At 52.5% G+C, this 21,139-nt stretch overlaps 1 protein-coding gene across 1 annotated transcript in view; it reads right to left on the reverse strand.

The window, feature by feature from the left end:
• The window catches only part of LOC115093362 (aspartyl aminopeptidase-like), a gene marked incomplete at its 5' end in the record, with an annotated part of 61,822 nt that overhangs the window by 25,836 nt on the left and 14,847 nt on the right, over positions 1–21,139 (reverse strand). The window contains 6 exon segments of the mRNA XM_029605004.1: positions 3,405–3,565; positions 5,151–5,234; positions 5,599–5,676; positions 6,289–6,396; positions 6,589–6,685; positions 9,444–9,568. Of these exon segments, the coding sequence (XP_029460864.1) occupies positions 3,405–3,565; positions 5,151–5,234; positions 5,599–5,676; positions 6,289–6,396; positions 6,589–6,685; positions 9,444–9,568 (653 nt within the window).

Genomic DNA, 21,139 nt, shown 5'->3' on the forward strand with positions numbered 1-21,139 from the left:
TTTTTTTTTTTTACCGCTTGTCGCTGTCCACGGTCCTGAAGCCCTGTTGCAAGAGGGGTGAGTGAACCGGGCTCCCCGGTGTCAACCCCTAGCGCTGCTACTAGTAAGCCGGGTCCTCGACCCTAGCAGCGGCCTCAACCAGGGGGGGGTGGTCCCCTCAGAACCTCACAGCCCCCCTGGGAGGCAGGGCAGACAGGACACCACTCACTAAAAAACAGCCAAATTTAAAAGGAAATTAAACTCAAAAGAGAAAAATCTGAAAAAAGAAACCTAACTACCACAATCAGTGCAGGCAGAGGCTGTGACTGCACCTGCACCACCTGCTGGAGACAGAGTAAGACTGAGGGGCTGTGACTGGCACAGGGGCTTATATATGGCTCCGCCCACAAGTTTTGCTCTGTCTCCACCCGCTGGTGCGGAGTCACAACCCAGGTGTCCTGGACTGATCCTGGTACGTACAGGGAACAGAGAATATCATAATGTCTCTGTATCACTCCATGGTGCGACCTCATCTTGTGTTCATATATCATACACAAACAGAATGCTGGGGATTATTAGGAAAGGAATGGAGAATAAAACAGAGAATATCATAATGTCTCTGTATCACTCCATGGTGCATCCTCATCTTGTGTTCATATATCATACACAAACAGAATGCTGGGGATTATTAGGAAAGGAATGGAGAATAACACAGAGAATATCATAATGTCTCTGTATCACTCCATGGTGCAACCTCATCTTGTGTTCATATATCATACACAAACAGAATACTGGGGATTATTAGGAAAGGAATGGAGAATAAAACAGAGAATATCATAATGTCTCTGTATCACTCCATGGTGCATCCTCATCTTGTGTTCATATATCATACACAAACAGAATGCTGGGGATTATTAGGAAAGGAATGGAGAATAAAACAGAGAATATCATAATGTCTCTGTATCACTCCATGGTGCATCCTCATCTTGTGTTCATATATCATACACAAATAGAATGCTGGGGATTATTAGGGAAGGAATGGAGAATAAAACAGAGAATATCATAATGTCTCTGTATCACTCCATGGTGCAACCTCATCTTGTGTTCATATATCATACACAAACAGAATGCTGGGGATTATTAGGAAAGGAATGGAGAATAAAACAGAGAATATAATGTCTCTGTATCACTCCATGGTGCATCCTCATCTTGTGCTCATATATCATACACAAACAGAATGCTGGGGATTATTAGGAAAGGAATGGAGAATAAAACAGAGAATATCATAATGTCTCTGTATCACTCCATGGTGCATCCTCATCTTGTGCTCATATATCATACACAAACAGAATGCTGGGGATTATTAGGAAAGGAATGGAGAATAAAACAGAGAATATCATAATGTCTCTGTATCGCTCCATGATGCATCCTCATCTTGTGTTCATATATCATACACAAACAGAATGCTGGGGATTATTAGGAAAGGAATGGAGAATAAAACAGAGAATATCATAATGCCTCTGTATCACTCCATGGTGCATCCTCATCTTGTGTTCATATATCATACACAAACAGAATGCTGGGGATTATTAGGAAAGGATTGGAGAATAAAACAGAGAATATCATAATGCCTCTGTATCACTCCATGGTGCATCCTCATCTTGTGTTCATATATCATACACAAACAGAATGCTGGGGATTATTAGGAAAGGAATGGAGAATAAAACAGAGAATATCATAATGTCTCTGTATCACTCCATGGTGCATCCTCATCTTGTGTTCATATATCATACACAAACAGAATGCTGGGGATTATTAGGAAAGGAATGGAGAATAAAACAGAGAATATCATAATGCCTCTGTATCACTCCATGGTGCATCCTCATCTTGTGTTCATATATCATACACAAACAGAATGCTGGGGATTATTAGGAAAGGAATGGAGAATAAAACAGAGAATATCATAATGTCTCTGTATCACTCCATGGTGCATCCTCATCTTGTGTTCATATATCATACACAAACAGAATGCTGGGGATTATTAGGAAAGGAATGGAGAATAAAACAGAGAATATCATAATGTCTCTGTATCACTCCATGGTGCATCCTCATCTTGTGTTCATATATCATACACAAATAGAATGCTGGGGATTATTAGGGAAGGAATGGAGAATAAAACAGAGAATATCATAATGTCTCTGTATCACTCCATGGTGCATCCTCATCTTGTGCTCATATATCATACACAAACAGAATGCTGGGGATTATTAGTAAAGGAATGGAGAATAAAACAGAGAATATCCTAATGTCTCTGTATCGCTCCATGGTGCATCCTCATCTTGTGTTCATATATCATACACAAACAGAATGCTGGGGATTATTAGGAAAGGAATGGAGAATAAAACAGAGAATATCAGAATGTCTCTGTATCACTCCATGGTGCATCCTCATCTTGTGTTCATATATCACACACAAACAGAATGCTGGGGATTATTAGGAAAGGAATGGAGAATAAAACAGAGAATATCATAATGTCTCTGTATCACTCCATGGTGCGACCTCATCTTGAGTATTGTGTGCAGCTCTGGTCACCGCATCTCAAGAAAGATAGAGCAGAATTAGAAAAGGTACAGGGAAGGGCGACCAAAATGATAAAAGGGGATGGAACAGCTCCCCTATGAGGAAAGGCTGAAGAGGTTAGGACTCTTCAGCTTGGAGAAGAGAAGGCTGGGGTGGGGGATATGATAGAGGCCTATAAAATAATGAGTGGTGTGGAATGAGTAAACTTTAATCAGTTGTTTACTCTTTTGAAAAGTACAAAGATGAAGGGACACAAATTGAAGTTACTGGGTAATACATTTAAAACTAATAAGAGAAAATATTTTCTTACTCAACACATATGAAGCTTTTGAATTCGTTACCAGAAGATGTGGTGAAAGCTGTTAGTTTAGCTGCGTTTAAAAAAAGGTTTGGAAAAGTTCAGTAACTATTAAGGGAGAGTTGCAGAAAGCCACTGCTTATTCTTGGGATAAGCAGCTTGGAATCTTAACCCTTGGGATCCTGCCAGGAACTTGTGATCTGGATTGGCCGATGTTGGACACAGGATGCTGGGCTTGATGGACATTTGCTCTGACCCAGTATGGCATTTTGTTATGTTCTTATCTCTGAGAGTGAGCAATAAGAAATAAATCTACCTTATGGGATCTGCCAGGTAACTTGTGACCTGAACTTGCCAGTGTCAGGGACAGGATGCTGGGGTCCATGGCCCTTGGTGTGACCATGCAGGGAATTTCTTAAGTTCTAAATTTAGTGGTAAAAGCAAATAATTCAGCAGACAGTAAAACACTGTAAGAACTGAATACATTAGTAAGGTAAGCCACCCAGGCCTCCGTGTGGGGGAAGGCCGCCAATGATCCGGTACGTACGCGTAGTTAGGGTGCACAGCGTGGGCCATGTCAGCACTGATCATGTAGGACTTAGGAACAGACTCCTCAAACGCTGTCAGATTCTTTGGGGTTGAGGCAATTCGACGAAGGATGAGCTCCGTTAACAGTGATTCTGCCCCCTGTGCACTCCCAGAACCCACCTAAGCAGGAAGAGAAAGCAACCAATTAGCAATTTCCTTGAATACACTGATTTTCTGATAGCAATCAAAATGTTATGCAAATAAATAACAACAAAGCAAAAAGAGAGACACACAATCAACAGAAGAGGCGCAGGAGTCAATAACCAATACCATGCGCTCCTCCATGGCAGCTCCTTCTTCCTGAAGGTCGGAGTCAGTGACCATCTGGAAAGCAATCATTAACCCCTCCACTTCTGATCGTGTCCCGGTCCCTCCCCGCCTCGCTCTTCAGTGACCCTCGCTCGCATGTCCCGGTCCCTCCCCCGCCTCGCTCTTCAGTGACCCTCGGTCCCGGTCCCCTCCCCACCTCGCTCTTCAGTGACCCTCGCTCGCTCGCGCGTCCCGGTCCCTCCCCGCCTCGCTCTTCAGTGACGCTCGCGCGTCCCGGTCCCTCCCCGCCTCGCTCTTCAGTGACCCTCACTCGCTCACGCGTCCCGGTTCCTCCCCACCTCGCTCTTCAGTGACGCTCGCGCGTCCCTGTTCCTCCCCGCCTCGCTCTTCAGTGACCCTCGCTCGCGCGTCCCTGTTCCTCCCCGCCTCGCTCTTCAGTGACCCTCGCTCGCGCGTCCCTGTTCCTCCCCGCCTCGCTCTTCAGTGACCCTCGCTCGCGCGTCCCTGTTCCTCCCCGCCTCGCTCTTCAGTGACCCTCGCTCGCGCGTCCCTGTTCCTCCCCGCCTCGCTCTTCAGTGACCCTCACGCGCGCATGCGTCCCGGTCCCTCCCCGCCTCGCTCTTCAGTGACCCTCACGCGCGCATGCGTCCCGGTCCCTCCCCGCCTCGCTCTTCAGTGACCCTCACGCGCGCATGCGTCCCGGTCCCTCCCCGCCTCGCTCTTCAGTGACCCTCACGCGCGCATGCGTCCCGGTCCCTCCCCGCCTCGCTCTTCAGTGACCCTCACGCGCGCATGCGTCCCGGTCCCTCCCCGCCTCGCTCTTCAGTGACCCTCACGCGCGCGCGCGCGTGCGTCCCGGTCCCTCCCCGCCTCGCTCTTCAGTGACCCTCACGCGCGCGCGCGCGTGCGTCCCAGTCCCTCCCCGCCTCGCTCTTCAGTGACCCTCACGCGCGCGTGCGTCCCGGTCCCTCCCCGCCTCGCTCTTCAGTGACCCTCGCGCGCGCGTCCCGGTCCCTCCCCGCCTCGCTCTTCAGTGACCCTCGCGCGCGCGTCCCGGTCCCTCCCCGCCTCGCTCTTCAGTGACCCGCGTGCGCGTCCCGGTCCCTCCCCGCCTCGCTCTTCAGTGACCCGCGCGCGCGTCCCGGTCCCTCCCCGCCTCGCTCTTCAGTGACCCGCGCGCGCGTCCCGGTCCCTCCCCGCCTCGCTCTTCAGTGACTCGCACGCGTCCCGGTCCCTCCCCACCTCGCTCTTCAGTGACTCTCACGCGTGTCCCGGTCTCTCCCGGCCTCGCTCTTCAGTGACTCTCGCGCATGTCCCGGTCTCTCCCGGCCTCGCTCTTCAGTGACCCTCGCGCGCGCGTGTGTCCCGGTCCCTCCCCGCCTCGCTCTTCAGTGACCCTCGCGCGCTGCGCAGCTCGGCCCCTCTGCAGCCTTACCTCCTCGTTGTCGTACAGCGTGATCATTCGAACGTTGGGGTCTCTGGAGAGGGAATCTGGGGAGGCGCTAGAGCCAATGAGAGCCTGGAGATTCAAAGAACAGGGAAGAAGGACACTCATTACTGCCCCTATTACTCCCAAATGTAACATGCAAAGCCCAGCATGCAGCCTTCTACCTCTCTTACACCCCCGTACCTCGCATCAGACGCCCCCCATCCTTCAGTGGCTGCAGCGGGAGCCACCACCCTGCCCCAAGCACCTGTCACGTACGGTGGCTCCTGCAGCAGCTCCACCTGTGCCTCAAAGCTACCAGCACCAAGCCCGAGCCATCGTACGACAACACACAGCGCGAGATGTAAGAGCAAAGCGGAGGGGACCTGCAGAGGATCCACCTGTGAGACCAGTGCAGGAAGCAGTGGGGAGAAACGTCCCCGCACGCTCAGCTCACCTGCAAGGCACAGTAACAGCTGTGCAGGTTATCCAGCCGTGGGCCAAAGATGAACTCCTCAAAAGCGCCTCCCAGCACCTGAGGAGAGACAGGAGGGCAGCGGTCAGGACGCACACCGGGCTTCATGTCAGGAGAGCTTCCTCCTGCTTCGCAGCTGATCCGGCATCTTCCGGGCTCTGGTGCCAGGAGGCCCGGCTCCCCCCAGTCACTGCAGCCGGGGCCTCGTGCACCAGGACCCCGCGAGCCTGGGCCCTGTCTCCAGCCCCCGGGGGTCGCTGCCGCACGGTGACCAAGGCTCTCACCTTTCAGGGGCCACAAGCGCCGCCTCCGCAGCATCCCCCGGCCGCGGGAGAGTGGAAGACCCGAGCCGGGGATTGGAACCCGAGCTCCTTTATAAAGGCAACGCTGCACCAGCTCTGCGCCACCGGGCCGGCTGAAAGACGTTACAACCGCACTACAGGCAAAGTTACAAAACCAGCACTCAATAAAGTTTCAGGGCAAGATCAGTGCACGGCCGAGGGCTTATAAAAAGAACAAGGCACAGACGAACGCCCGTCCCAGAAAGCCTGCGCCACCTCTGAGCAGAAGCTCAGTCTCCAGCGTTAGGCCGGCAGGCGGGGAGCGCGCGGGACGAGCCTGCAGAGCCGAGCGGGCTCATTACATCGGGGCCTGAGAGAGTCCTCTGCTTACCGCGGGCTGGGTGTCTGCCAGGCACAGCTCCATCTCCAGAATCTGCTCCGGCCCGATTCCCAGCTGCGAGCAGATCAGGCAGAGCAGCGCCAGGTGATGTCTCTCAGACTGGAAGCAAAGCACGACAGCAGGCAGAGGTGAAGAAGAGACATGCACAGACAGACCCTGCCCTACCCCGAGCTGTCAGGACACCGCTGGTCCAGCATCTTACCCCATTCCCCCGCACTCACACTGCCCACTCCTCGCCTGCCCCAAGAGCAGAAGGCATCCACGGCTCCTTCCTGAGGATGTGACTCTTACCGAAAAGCTGCAGTCACTGAAGAACGGACAGGAGACGCTCGCGTCCGATGACTCCTTCTCCAGCTCCTCCTGCACAGCCGTGGCCAGAATGGGGACACTGAGGGCAAAGGAGGGAATACATCAAAGTGACAGGAGAGAGCAGGACCCTGCACATCCCAGCTCTGTCCCCTCACTCACCAACGTGACAGGGAGAGAGCAGGACCCTGCACATCCCAGGTCTGTCTCCTCACTCACCAACGTGACAGGGACAGAGCAGGACCCTGCACATCCCAACTCTGTCCCCTCACTGCCTCCCTCATACACCAACGTGACAGGGAGAGAGCAGGACCCTGCACATCCCAGGTCTGTCCCCTCACTCACCAACGTGACAGGGAGAGAGCAGGACCCTGCACATCCCAACTCTGTCCCCTCACTGCCTCCCTCATACACCAACGTGATAGGGAGAGAGCAGGACCCTGCACATCCCAGCTCTGTCCCCTCACTCACCAACGTGACAGGGAGAGAGCAGGACCCTGCACATCCCAGCTCTGTCCCCTCACTCAGCAACGTGACAGGGAGAGAGCAGGACCCTGCACATCCCAGGTCTGTCCCCTCACTCACCAACGTGACAGGGAGAGAGCAGGACCCTGCACATCCCAACTCTGTCCCCTCACTGCCTCCCTCATACACCAACGTGACAGGGAGAGAGCAGGACCCTGCACATCCCAGCTCTGTCCCCTCACTGCCTCCCTCATACACCAACGTGACAGGGAGAGAGCAGGACCCTGCACATCCCAGGTCTGTCCCCTCACTCACCAACGTGACAGGGAGAGAGCAGGACCCTGCACATCCCAGCTCTGTCCCCTCACTGCCTCCCTCATACACCAACGTGACAGGGACAGAGCAGGACCCTGCACATCCCAGCTCTGTCCCCTCACTCACCAACGTGACAGGGAGAGAGCAAGACCCTGCACATCCCAGCTCTGTCCCCTCACTCAGCAACGTGACAGGGAGAGAGCAGGACCCTGCACATCCCAGCTCTGTCCCCTCAATCAGCAACGTGACAGGGAGAGAGCAGGACCCTGCACATCCCAGCTCTGTCCCCTCACTCACCAACGTGACAGGGAGAGAGCAGGACCCTGCACATCCCAGGTCTGTCCCCTCATTGCCTCCCCTCATACACCAACGTGACAGGGACAGAGCAGGACCCTGCACATCCCAGGTCTGTCCCCTCACTCACCAACGTGACAGGGAGAGAGCAGGACCCTGCACATCCCAGCTCTGTCCCCTCACTCACCAACGTGACAGGGAGAGAGCAGGACCCTGCACATCCCAGCTCTGTCCCCTCATACACCAACGTGACAGGGACAGAGCAGGACCCTGCACATCCCAGGTCTGTCCCCTCACTGCCTCCCTCATACACTAACGTGACAGGGCCAGAGCAGGACCCTGCACATCCCAGCTCTGTCCCCTCACTGCCTCCCCTCACACACCAACGTGACAGGGACAGAGCAGGACCCTGCACATCCCAGCTCTGTCCCCTCACTCACCAACGTGACAGGGAGAGAGCAGGACCCTGCACATCCCAGCTCTGTCCCCTCACTCAGCAACGTGACAGGGAGAGAGCAGGACCCTGCACAGCCCAGCTCTGTCCCCTCACTCACCAACGTGACAGGGAGAGAGCAGGACCCTGCACATCCCAGGTTTGTCCCCTCACTCAGCAACGTGACAGGGAGAGAGCAGGACCCTGCACATCCCAGCTCTGTCCCCTCACTCAGCAACGTGACAGGGAGAGAGCAGGACCCTGCACATCCCAGCTCTGTCCCCTCACTCACCAACGTGACAGGGAGAGAGCAGGACCCTGCACATCCCAGCTCTGTCCCCTCACTCAGCAATGTGACAGGGAGAGAGCAGGACCCTGCACATCCCAGCTCTGTCCCCTCAATCAGCAACGTGACAGGGAGAGAGCAGGACCCTGCACATCCCAGGTCGATCTCCTCACTGCTTAAAAAGCCAGGATTTTATTTTCTTGCTCAATAACAGATAAATCTCCCTCCTGCTGGACTTCCTCGGGTGCTGAATTCAGGTCTGGGAGTTCCTGGGTGGAGGGCTCCCGGATCCAGGGTGAGGGACCGTACCCGACTAACACTGGCCCCCACCTCACCTCTCACCAGGAGCTACGTCTCCAGCATTAAGAGTACCCAGGCTACGCCTTCTTGGCTTTAATGCTCCGCTTGCAACAGAGAGAAATAGTTAATGCCTTCACGAGGATAAGATTTGCATGGAGGGGGGTAAAATCCTCTGTAAATCATGAGTAACGTCCATGCACTCGGACACGAGCCCCCAAATCAGAGCATCCTCTCCCCACCCAGCCGCCCTCGCCATCCTTCCCCTCCTCCCCGCAGGACACAGCACCCTTCCCCTTCCCCTTCCTCTACCCAACCCCTTCCCCTCCTCCCCACAGGACCCTTCCCCTTCCACTACCCAACCCCCAACCCCTTCCCCTCCTCCCCACAGGACCCTTCCCCTTCCACTACCCAACCCCCAACCCCTTCCCCTCCGTCTCACAGATCAGCATCCTCCACCCCCAACTGTGTTCTCCCCTTCTGTCCACATCAAGGCAGGGCATACTCCCCATCCTCCATGCCCTGTGCAGGAAAGTGTGCCCTACATCTCAGCCAGACAGACAGACAGACAGAGCCCCTACACACGGCAAAGCATCCTCCTCTGCACTGCGTGGCAGGTTTCCCCTCACCCTCCCTAGGACAGGCTCTACTCCCTCACCACCACCCCCAGTACAGGGACAGCCGCTCTCACCACAGGAGAATAAGCCTTCTCCCTTCAATGTACACAGCCTACGCCCCGCAAGCTCTTACAGGTGCTGCTCTGCGTTGGGCCCAAAACTCTCATTAATGTTTCTCTGCAGGTGGATGGCCAAGTGAGGGATCCTGAGGATGGGACGGTCCAGCTGAACCAGGCGCTGCTGGAGCTGTGCTCCATCCTGAAAACAAAGCAGAGAGAGAGAGATCCAGCGCTGGTACCGTGAGACCTGCTTACGCGGGGTTCAGCATCCACACATTTCCCCCTCTTTCCTGGGGGTCGGAGGCCATACAGGAACCCGGCTTCTCTCTAACCAGGGTACAACTGTAAGCGACACGACTTCTCCTTCTGAGTACAAAGGCCAGCGAGGGCAGACCGAGTTGAATCAACATGGGAAGATCATCTGACGTTAGAAGAACTATAACATAAGCTGGGGAGGATACAGGATGTTCTGCCCAGTGATTCAGCGGACAAGTTCTGCTGAAAGGAAATTGGTTCCTGCCTGCTAATTTCCCTCCCTTCCAGCAGATGGAGACAGAGAGAGTTTCACAGTCACCGCCTCTTAACCCGGTGTGCCACCTGCATCTCCTCAGTATCAGAGCATAAAACATTTTAACAAAACGTTCAACCAATCAACTCTACTATATCCCCCAGAATGAGCAGAGGACGAGAAATCGCTAGTAAAAGGACTAATGGGAAACCTTCAGAAATAATCAGAGAACATGAACAAAACCGATGCCAAGAGGCAACTTGCAAAAAGAACTCTGAAAAACAGCCCCACTAAAGAGAGGCTACAACAGTAGTAGATAAGCAGTGAAGACAAGGCAAGGAAGTCGAGCAGTAGACCCCAAACAGAAATCCCAACAATGTTGAGGGAGGGCATCTGGACTGATCCATGGTACTACAGGAACGAAAATTAGCAGGTAAGGAATAATTTTCTTTTCCCTGTACGTACCCAGATCAGTCCAGACTGTGGGATGTACCAAAGCTTCCCTACTGAGGGTGGGCCCTTGATAGACCTGCTCGAATGATCCGGTCGCCAAAAGGAACCTAAAATCGACGACTGGATGTCCAAACGATAGTATCTAGCAAAGGTATGCAATGACTTCCAGGTGGCTGCCCGACAGATCTCCTGAGAAGAAACAGACTGGCGCTCCGCCCAGGACGCCGCCTGAGAGCGAAGAGAGTGGGCCCTGATGCCCATCGGGGGATGCCGACCTGCGCATATATACGCTGCCACAATGGCTTCTTTCAGCCAGCGAGCAATCGTGGTCTTCGTAGCCTTGGATCCTCTTTTGGGATCATGCCAAAGAACAAACAAGTGGTCCGACAGATGAAAATAATTAGTGACCTCCAGGTAACGGATCAGGATGCGCTTGACATCAAGCTTTCGAAGATCTCATGGATTGTCAGCGGAGAACGAAGGGAGCTCCACCGTCTGATTCAGATGGAAAGCAGAAACCACCTTGGGCAGAAACGAGGGCACAGTGCGCAAGGTGACCCCAGAATCCGTGAAACGGAGGTAAGGTTCCCTGCAGGACAGCACCTGAAGTTCGGAAATCTTGCGGGCAGAGCAAATGGCCACGAGGAAGACCGTCTTGAGGGTGAGATCTTTGAGGGTAGCGGCGCATAGAGGCTCTAAGGGAGGGCCGCCCAAGATTCTGAGGACCAAGTTGAGGCTCCAGGAAGGACAAGGAGCCTGAACTGGCAGCTTCAGATGCTTCACACCCCTGAGGAACCGGACGATATCCGGGTGAGAGGAAGGTGGAATTCCCCCCCCCCCCGACAATGAATCAGAGATCTGAGGGCCGCCAACTGGACCCTCAGAGAGTTGTAGGCGAGGCCCCTCTCCAGACCTGCCTGAAGGAAGGAAGGAAAGGATCTGAGGTACTAAAGCCTTCCATGGTAATGCTAAGTTGGTAGTGCACCAGGATTCGAAAACTTTCCAAACCCGGACATAAGCGAGCCTGGAGGAGTGTCGAAACTATGGCCTCCGGGTATCCGCGGCGGCTTACTCTGCGCCTCTCGAAAGCCAAGCCGCAATACAAAAAGCGATCTGCCTGGAGGAAAAAATACTGGTCCTTGATGAAGTAGGCGCGACAGATGGCCCAGGTGGATCGGGCCGTCCACAGCTAGGTTGATCAAGTTTGCGAACCACGGACGACAGGGCCATGCTGGTGCCACCAGAATCACCGGACCCTGGTGAAGTTAGATTCTCCGGAGGACCTTGCCCACGAGGGGCCACGGAGAGAACACGTAGAGGAGAAGATGCCGGGGCCACGGGAGAACTAGCGCATCCATACCTTCTGCACCGTGCTCCCTTCTGCGACTGAAGAAGCGCAGTGCTTTTGCATTTAGGGAGTTGGCCATGAGGTCCAGGTGAGGGGTCCCCCAACGCTGGGTGAGGATCTGCAGCGCCTCCTCAGAGAGCTCCCACTCCCCGGGATCAAGACTCTGTCGACTCAGGAAGTCCGCCTGAATATTGTCGACTCCTGCAATGTGAGAGGCCGCCAGTCAAGAGAGGTGGATCTCCGCCCACGCCATCAGCTTGTCCGTTTCCAACGAGACATGACGACTTCTCGTGCCCCCCTGGTGATTGATATATGCTACCATGGTCGCGTTGTCTGAGAGAATACTGACCGCCCGATGACGGACGAGGGGGAAGGAAACTCCTCAGCACCAGGCGGACTGCTCTGGTTTCCAAGTGATTGATTGGCCAAGAAGCTTGAGTCCTCATCCACTGTCCCTGCATGGAGCTCGTTTGACAGACTGCCCCCCCAGCCGGAGAGACTGGCATCCATGGTGATCACCACCCATTCTGAAGTGTCCAAGGGCATTCCCTGCGCCAAGTGGAGCGGGTCTAGCCACCAGAGCAGGCTATCCTTGGCGAACTGCAGAAGTGGAAGGATGGCCTAGTACTCCTGCGACACCGGTTTCCATCGTGAGAGTAACACTCTCTGTAGTGGACGCATATGCATAAATGCCCAGGGTACGAGGTCGATAGTGGATGCTATGGAGCTCAGAACCTGTAGGGTAATCCCAAGCCATGGGAAAGGAGAGGCAAGGAAAGCTTTGGACCTGCCCCGAGAGTGACCGTGCCCGATCTGATCGGAGGAAGACCTTGCCCGTCGCTGTGTCGAACCTCGCTCCCAAGAAGTCCAGTGACTGAGAAGGAGTAAGACTGCTCTTGGGGTAATTGATGATCCAACCGAGGGATTGGAGCAGCTGCACCACTCTGTTGACCGCCCAGTGACCCTGGCGCAAAGTCTTCGCCCGAATGAGCCTGTCGTCCAGATAAGGGTGAACGAGTATGCCATCTCATCGGAGAGCTGCCACTACCACCACCACCACCATGACCTTCGTGAACATTCGGGGGGCAGTCGCCAGGCCGAAAGTTAGGGCCTGGAACTGAAAGTGCTGGCCCAGAATCTTGAATCGAAGAAAACGCTGATGTGCTGTGAGAATGGGAATGTGAAGGTAAGCCTCTGTCAGATCCAGGGAGGCCAGAAATTCCCCTTGATGAACTGCAGCAATCACCGAGCGTAAGGGTTTCCATCCTGAAATGCGGGACCTTGAGCAATTTGTTGACCAATTTGCGATCCAGAATTGGGCGGAAGGTTCCCTCCTTCTTGGGGACAACAAAGTAGACTGAATAATGGCTGGCGCCCACTTCCGTGGGGAGCACTGGGATGATTGCCCCGAGAGCTAAGAGTCTGTCGAACGATGAGCTGCTTTTGGGGGGACCCACAGGGAGAGAAGAGGACTCTGTCCCTTGGGGGTCGAGCAAAGTCCAATGCGTAGCCGTGCCTTAGGATATCGAGGACCCACTGATCCGATGTGATCCGGACCCATTCCTCATAGAAAAGAGAGATCCGCCCCCCAATCCTGGGCAGCGGTGAGTGGGTCAGCCTGGCATCATTTTGAAGACTTGGAGGGTGCCCCTTGGGCCATCCTGTCCCTTGCTGATCTGTGGCCTCGAAAGGAATGGGACCAAGACTGAGATCGAGAAGAGGGCATCCGAGGGGTTGTTTGCCTGGTGGTGCGAAAGCGACGCTGAGTGCGGAAATGGCTTCTGGAGGCATTGAAGTGACTAGTAGCTCGCGGCCGATCTTCCGGGAGTCTATGCACTGTGTTCTCTCAGAGGGACTTGATAATCTGGTCCAGATCATCCCCGAAAAGAAATTTCCTTTTAAAAGGTAGGGAGCCCAGCTGTGTCTTGGATGAGGAACCCGCTGACCAGTTGCGGAACCAGAGGTGGCGGCGTGCCGAGACTGCCAAGACTATTGATCTGGCCAGAACTCGGAGGAGATCATACAGAGTGTCTGCCCCGTAGGCAATTATGGCCTCCAATCGGTCTGCCTGCCATGCCTCCTCCGGTGGCAGGTCCTGTGACATGAGGAGCTGCTGGACCAGCGGAGTCCCGCTCTTTGCGCCAGCGAGCTACAGATAGTCACCAGGACTCCCAGTGCCGAAACCTCAAACACCCTCTTGAAGTAGACTTCTAGTTTCCTGTCTTGAAGATCCCGCAGTGCTTTGCCTCCTGTCACCAGAATAGTTGTTCGCTTCGTAACTGCCGAAACCGTGGAGTCGACCTTCGGGACCCTAAGCAGCTCTAGAAAGTCCTCAGGGAGGGGGGGTAGAGTTTTTCCATCGCCCTGCTGACCTTTAGAGAGGCTTCGGGCGAATCCCACTCCCTTGACAACTGGAAAAAGGTGGTATGGGTAGGAAAGGGCCTGGTAGGCGGGCGTAGCCCCGCAAGTACAGGGTCTCCCTTCTTCCCCGAAGGATAGGGGCCTGGCGGTTCCAGAGGGGCTTCAATGTCCAGTTCCTGAAAGATATGTGGGATAAGTGTCCAACTTGTCCCTCTGGAAGATCCGCAACACCCTATGAATCATCCCCCTCCATCTGGACAGCAAGTAAGGGATCATCCAGGTCAGGGTCTGGTGCGACATCCATCCCCCCACAGGGGGGAGAATCAAATGCACCCTGGAGGACTCCAGAGGGACCTCGGAGGCCCCCACCCCTGGGGCCTATACTCCCTGGGAAACTCCCACAGGAGGAGGGTCAACCATCCTGGGAACTTTGGTAGGTGGAGGTCTAGGGGCGGAATCCTGAGGCTGGGACATCCTGGCCAGATAGGCATTGTGCATAAGAAGCACAAAGTCTGTGGAAAACGGCGGCGGGCCAGGAGGCAGCAAAACTGAGGAGTCCCCAGGAGGTAAAATGCATCCCAGAGACGGAACCGGTGTCAATAGCGGCGGGAAAAGCAAAGAAATATCCCCTGAGTCATCTTCTGGGGAAGCCAGAGCCACCGGCTCTGAGTCCAAAATGGCTGCCGTTCCCACGCTCAGTGGGATCGGGGCCTTCTCTGAGAGCGCACTGAGGAGCACAATGCTGAACCTCCCGCCGGCTGCGAGGTGCCCTTCCCCCCCCCCAGGGAGGCACCTCGTGCAGATCCCCTTGCGGGAGAGCGCGATCCGGGCTCCCCGCACGCAGCACATCGGCAAGCCCTCGGCAGGACCGGAATGAGGAGGAAGGGAGTCACGAGGCAGTGACCGGCAGTGCCGCGGGAAGGAGCCTCCGCTTACTAAATTACACCGACCCTCAGAGCTGGCCAGGCTCCGCAGAGGAAGGCAACCTCAGCAGTCCTGAGGAATGCGGTTCTCTGAACGCGGGTCGGAACGTGGGGGGGGGGGGGGGGGGGGGGGAAGAGTTTGAAACCTCCAAACTGTACTGAAAAAGAAAGCTAAAGGGGAAAAAAGACAACTTACCCTGCACAGCCCAATGAGAACAAGAAACAGGCAGAGAAAGAATACAGATCTGTCTGCAAGTTAAGCCGGTAAAAAATTAGGACCCCTGTTTGTTTTTTTGAATGAACTTGATCCATCAAAGAAGCTTGAGAGTAGAAAAGGTAAGAAAACAAGAACTGTAAAATAAATGTAGTGGGGAAACAGAGGTTCCCCTGCTCCTATCTGCTGGAGTGAGACAGGGAGTGCACTGGTTTATAAGGAAGCATCCTTCAAAGTTTTGTCTGACTCCATCTGCTGGACGGGGGACATTACCCACCATCTGGACTGATCCTGGTACCTACAGGGAACAGAAATATTAAAGCAGACCGATCGCGCAGACTCTCTAAAATCCCTCTCCACTACCGGGCAGTACCAAAACTTCCCTAACTGGGGTGGGACTGTGAGAGTCCCGTTCGAAGAACACTTTCACCAAAATTGCCAACATCCGGGGCCTGGATGTCCAATCAGTAGCGTCTGGCAAAGGATATGCAAAGACGTCCAAGTAGCCACCCTGCAAATCTCTTGTGGCGAAACTAGTTGGTACTTAGCACTCTGCCTAGGAGGCTGCCTGGGAACGGATAGAATGAGCCTTTAACCTCCTCCGGGATAGGACGGATAGAATGAGCCTTTAACCCCTTCTGGGATAGGACGGATAGAATGAGCCTTAAACCCCTTCTGGGATAGGACGACCACGACAGATGAATGCGGAACCAATAGCCTCTTTCAACCAATGTGCAACCGTGGCCTTTGATGCCTTCTGACCCTTTTTTGCACCACTCCAAAGCACAAAAAGGTGATCCGACAGCCTGAGACTGTTAGTGACCTCCAGATACCGCAACAAAGCCCTCCTGACAATCAAATGTCTTAATTCCTTGGCATGAGGCCTATCAGTCTCTAGATTTGGAAAGGCCGGAAGCTCCACTGCCTGACTTAAGCGGAACGCTGAAATTATATTCGGCAGAAAGGATGGAACCTTCCTCAGGGAAACTCCGCAATCCGCAATCCTCAAAAGGGTTCCCTACATGACAGGGCTTGAAATTCAGACACCTTCCTGGCTGAACAAACGGCCACCAAGAAAACCATCTTCAGAGTCAAATCTTTCACGGTGGCTCTCTTAAGAGTCTCAAATGGAGCTCCGCACGTGTCCTTGAGGACCAAATTAAGGCTCCAAAAAGGACTCACCTTATGAACAGGGGGGCGCAAATGCTTCATTCCACGTGGATTACAAACTGGTTAAAAGACAGGAAACAGAGAGGAGGATTAAATGGTCAATTTTCTCAGTGGAAGGGAGTGGGCAGTGGAGTGCCTCAGGGATCTGTATTGGGACCCTTACTGTTCAATATATTTATAAATGATCTGGAAAGAAATACGACGAGTGAGATAATCAAATTTGCAGATGATACAAAATTATTCAGAGTAGTTAAATCACAAGCAGATTGTGATAAATTGCAGGAAGACCTTGTGAGACTGGAAAATTGGGCATCCAAATGGCAGATGAAATTTAATGTGGATAAGTGCAAGGTGATGCACATAGGGAAAAATAACCCTTGCTATAATTACACAATGTTGGGTTCCATATTAGGTGCTACAACCCAAGAAAGAGATCTAGGTGTCATAGTGGATAAAGAGGCATTATGACATTTCCAGTTTTATTCACCATTCCCTTTCTAATAATTCCCAACATTCTGTTTGCTTTTTTGACTGCCGCAGCAAACTGAACCGACGATTTCAATGTGGTATCGCTCCATGGTGAGACCGCACCTTGAATACTGTGTACAATTCTGGTCGCCGCATCTCAAAAAAGATATAATTGCGATGGAGAAGGTACAGAGAAGGGCAACCAAAATGATAAGGGGAATGGAACAACTCCCCTATGAGGAAAGACTAAAGAGGTTAGGACTTTTCAGCTTGGAGAAGAGACGGCTGAGGGGGGATATGATAGAGGTGTTTAAAATCATGAGAGGTCTAGAACGGGTAGATGTGAATCGGTTATTTACTGTTTCGGATAATAGAAAGACTAGGGGGCACTCCATGAAGTTAGCATGTGGCACATTTAAAACTAATCGGAGAAAGTTCTTTTTTACTCAACGCACAATTAAACTCTGGAATTTGTTGCCAGAGGATGTGGTTGGTGCAGTTAGTATAGCTGGGTTTAAAAAAGGATTGGATAGTTGTCATATTCTATGTCTAATGTTATGTTTAATGTTTTCAATGGTTAATAAAAATCTAATTGACAAAAAAAAAAGGATTGGATAAGTTCTTGGAGGAGAAGTCCATTACCTGTTATTAATTAAGTTGACTTAGAAAATTGCCATTGCTATTACTAGCATCAGTAGTATGGGATAGACTTAGTTTTTGTGTACCTGCCAGGTACTTATAGCCTGGATTGGCTTGATGGACCCTTGGTCTGACCCCGTATGGTATGTTCTTATGACCAATTCCACCACCTCAGAAGTCTCCATGCTGCAACTGTGGAGACTATATTCCTGGCGGAAGTCCAAACCATGTCATACAGGGCATCAACCACATATGCCACTCCTGCCTCCAAGTGGGCAGCCCGAGCGGTCTCATCCGTCAACCCCTACACCTTCTCCTGTGCCTTCTGGACCCAGCATAAGCAGGCTCCCTGCATTCAGGTCCCGCAGACCACCGTACGAAGGCTTAAAGCTGAAATCACACAGCCTCTTCAAGAGAACCTCCAGCTTTTGATCCTGGCCGAACCTGCCACAGGGATGGTCGTCCTGGTCACTGCCAACACTGCCGCATCCACCTTGGGAATTTTCTATGATTCCAAGGTTTGTTCCGGCAAGGGATGCAGCTTAGCCATAGCTCTGGCTACCCTCAGGCTCACCTCGGGAGACTCCCACTCCACCAACTTCTTCAGTAAAGGTAAGGCCTTAGGCAGTCCCCGCAGTCCATCCTCATCATCAGAATCCAAATCTCCAACTCCCCCAAAATCTGGGCAATTAGCAGATGTAATTCTGCCTTACAGAAGGATCTCACCATCCTAGGATTGTCCCCCTCTGACATCAGGACGCCCACCGCATCCTGCACTGGATCCGCCAAAAAGCGCTCACAGAGTCCTTGTCCAGATCACCTACTGGACCTCCCTGTACCTGATCAGGGTCATCCGCCTCGTCCGATGTTTCCCCATCATCACCAGCGGACCCCGCCCGAGGCAGAGACGTTGCAGAATACCCCCGATCCAGACTGCTGATCTGCCCTGGGCTTCTTAGCCATCCGGGTCCTGCCTCCTTCTTGGCCAATATAGGCCTTATGGAGGAGCAGGACAAGATCTGTGGAGAATCCTTCAGAAGAGGAGGAATGCTGATCCTGATCCGCGTCCCCCTGGACCTCTTCCCCTTACCTGTCACCAACAGGAAAGAGGAGGGGAAGGGAGTCTTCAGGCTCTTTTGCAGAAGCCTGGCTCCTTACACGTGGAGCTAAGATGGATGCCGTCTCCTCCGATCCCCTCCCTGGGGTCTCCTGCCCCGGCCCAGCCGACCTCCAGAGAGTTCCATGGAGGTCCCAACCCCTCCGGAGACACAATCAGTGCAAAACGCGGCTGCATCGAGGAGGAAACGCTTTAAGTTACAGCCGCAACAGACATTCCTGCGCTGAGTGGGAGGCGCCATTCAACTGTGACTGGGCTTAAAGATAACTCCCTGCTGCAGGAAACTGCCGCTGGCGCGATCCCCACACTCCCTATGCCGTTCAGCCACAGATCTGGCTCCCACTCACCCGATTCTGCCTCTCGCTGGTCAAGCTGCTCAACCGAAACGCTGCTGCCACCCAGAAACAGCTACAGCAAGGAAGGAGAAATAAACCTGAATACGTCCCCGCTTCTGGACGTCGGCCGCTGACCGCTGAGGGCGAGGGGGATCCAGAGGGGGGTGAGGGAACCAGGATCCCCCGGCGTCCATCCTCGCCCCGACAGGTGAGGGCTGAGCTAGATCAGAGATCACCAACCCCGGCTCGCCCTGCTCTACCCGAGGGAACCTAACACCTCGGGGGAGCCTTCCTCCTAGGAAAAGAAAATTAGGTTCTTACCTTTTTTTTTTTTTAATTTTTAAATTTTGCATTTTCGAACAAACTTGATAGCAATACACGCTTATCAAAGGATTGGGATCAAGGTAGACAAAAAATACAGAAACATAAACATTTCCCACAGGTAAATCCATTTACATTACACAAAATAAGGATAAGATAAATTCACAAAACAAAACCATCCCATTATAAGGAAATAAGGAGAGAGAATCCTTATAATATTGGGAGAAATTAAGGAACATTTTTCTCATGAAAAAAAGAGGCACAGCAATTAAATTCCATCTTAAATCCCAAAACAGGAATTAGGTAGAGCTCTGTTTACTCAAGGAATGCGTATCTAGAAATATTCTTAACTGAGATGGATCAAAAGAGATGCATCTCACATCATTTAATGTAAGAATGCATTTGCAGGGATATCGTATGGTGATCTGCGCACCTATACCCCTGGCCAAGAAAGTCTTCCTTCTCTGCTGGGTGGTTCTGCTCAAGTCTGGAAACATCCATAGCTTGTATCCCAAATACTTTTTTTCCCTATTTCTTAGAAAGGGTTTCAGAATCATCTCTCTTTCTGAAACCGATGAGAAACTTATTAACAACGTCCCACAATAGTCAAATCTGTTCTTCTGAAGGTTGCTCGAGAAATTCTGTTAGATTTCCAATTTCTAAGTTTGGAGGCTGATCACATTGTCCATCCTGAGAAATCAGAGCAATACGAGGAAAGTTTAGAACTCTTACATTTTTAGCTCTTGGTTCATTTTCTAAATGTTCAATTTTTCTGGAATTTATCAATTCTCCTTGTATTTCGGTGTTTTGTGTAGTTTGTCTCTGTGCTACTTGTTTTATATTTTGCTCCTTTTCTGTCTGTTATGGGTATCTCGGGTTCGTTTTCCCAGTTGGGCGTTGAGAACCGGTAATGAGGATTCTGTTGGACCGGTGGTGTTGGTCCTGGTTAGAAGGCTCGTTAGTCAGTTTGATTTGTGATTTTCCTGCTCTGACATTAAGTAATACTGCCGGACTGTAGGTGGCACCAGCCTAGATATAGGCGGAGTTTTTGTTTGTAAACTTCTGTCTCCATCTGCTAGAGGCCAGAAACTCCCCCGGACGCATGGACGCGATCACCGACCATAAAGTTTCCATTCGAAACCGAGGAACCCGCAGACATCTGTTGACCCCCTTCAGGTCCAGGATGGGCTGAAACGTTCCTTCCTTCTTGGGTACTACGAAGTAAATGGAATACCGGCCCAACCAGGAGCCTGGACTGATCCGGGTACGTACAGGGAATCTTCTTTCTTCCAACCTAATTTTCATCTCTGTCTGCTTTTCCTATTTTTATTTTTTTTTTGAAACTCCAGACTGCAGGTTTGCATCTCCACCCTCTGCTGGAGACAGAGAAATACTGAGGACTGCAGGTGGCGCTCCAGGTTATGTGCAGGTTTGTATCTCCACCCTCTGCTGGAGACAGAGAAATACTGAAGGACTGCAGGTGGCGCTCCAGGTTATGTGCAGGTTTGTATCTCCACCCTCTGCTGGAGACAGAGAAATACTGAAGGACTGCAGGTGGCGCTCCAGGTTATGTGCAGGTTTGCATCTCCACCCTCTGCTGGAGACAGAGAAATACTGAAGGACTGCAGGTGGCGCTCCAGGTTATGTGCAGGTTTGTATCTCCACCCTCTGCTGGAGACAGAGAAATACTGAAGGACTGCAGGTGGCGCTCCAGGTTATGTGCAGGTTTGTATCTCCACCCTCTGCTGGAGACAGAGAAATACTGAAGGACTGCAGGTGGCGCTCCGGGTTATGTGCAGGTTTGTATCTCCACCCTCTGCTGGAGACAGAGAAATACTGAAGGACTGCAGGTGGCGCTCCAGGTTATGTGCAGGTTTGTATCTCCACCCTCTGCTGGAGACAGAGAAATACTG

Source organism: Rhinatrema bivittatum, chromosome 6 (assembly GCF_901001135.1).
Source record: "Rhinatrema bivittatum chromosome 6, aRhiBiv1.1, whole genome shotgun sequence".
Lineage (NCBI taxonomy): Eukaryota > Metazoa > Chordata > Amphibia > Gymnophiona > Rhinatrematidae > Rhinatrema > Rhinatrema bivittatum.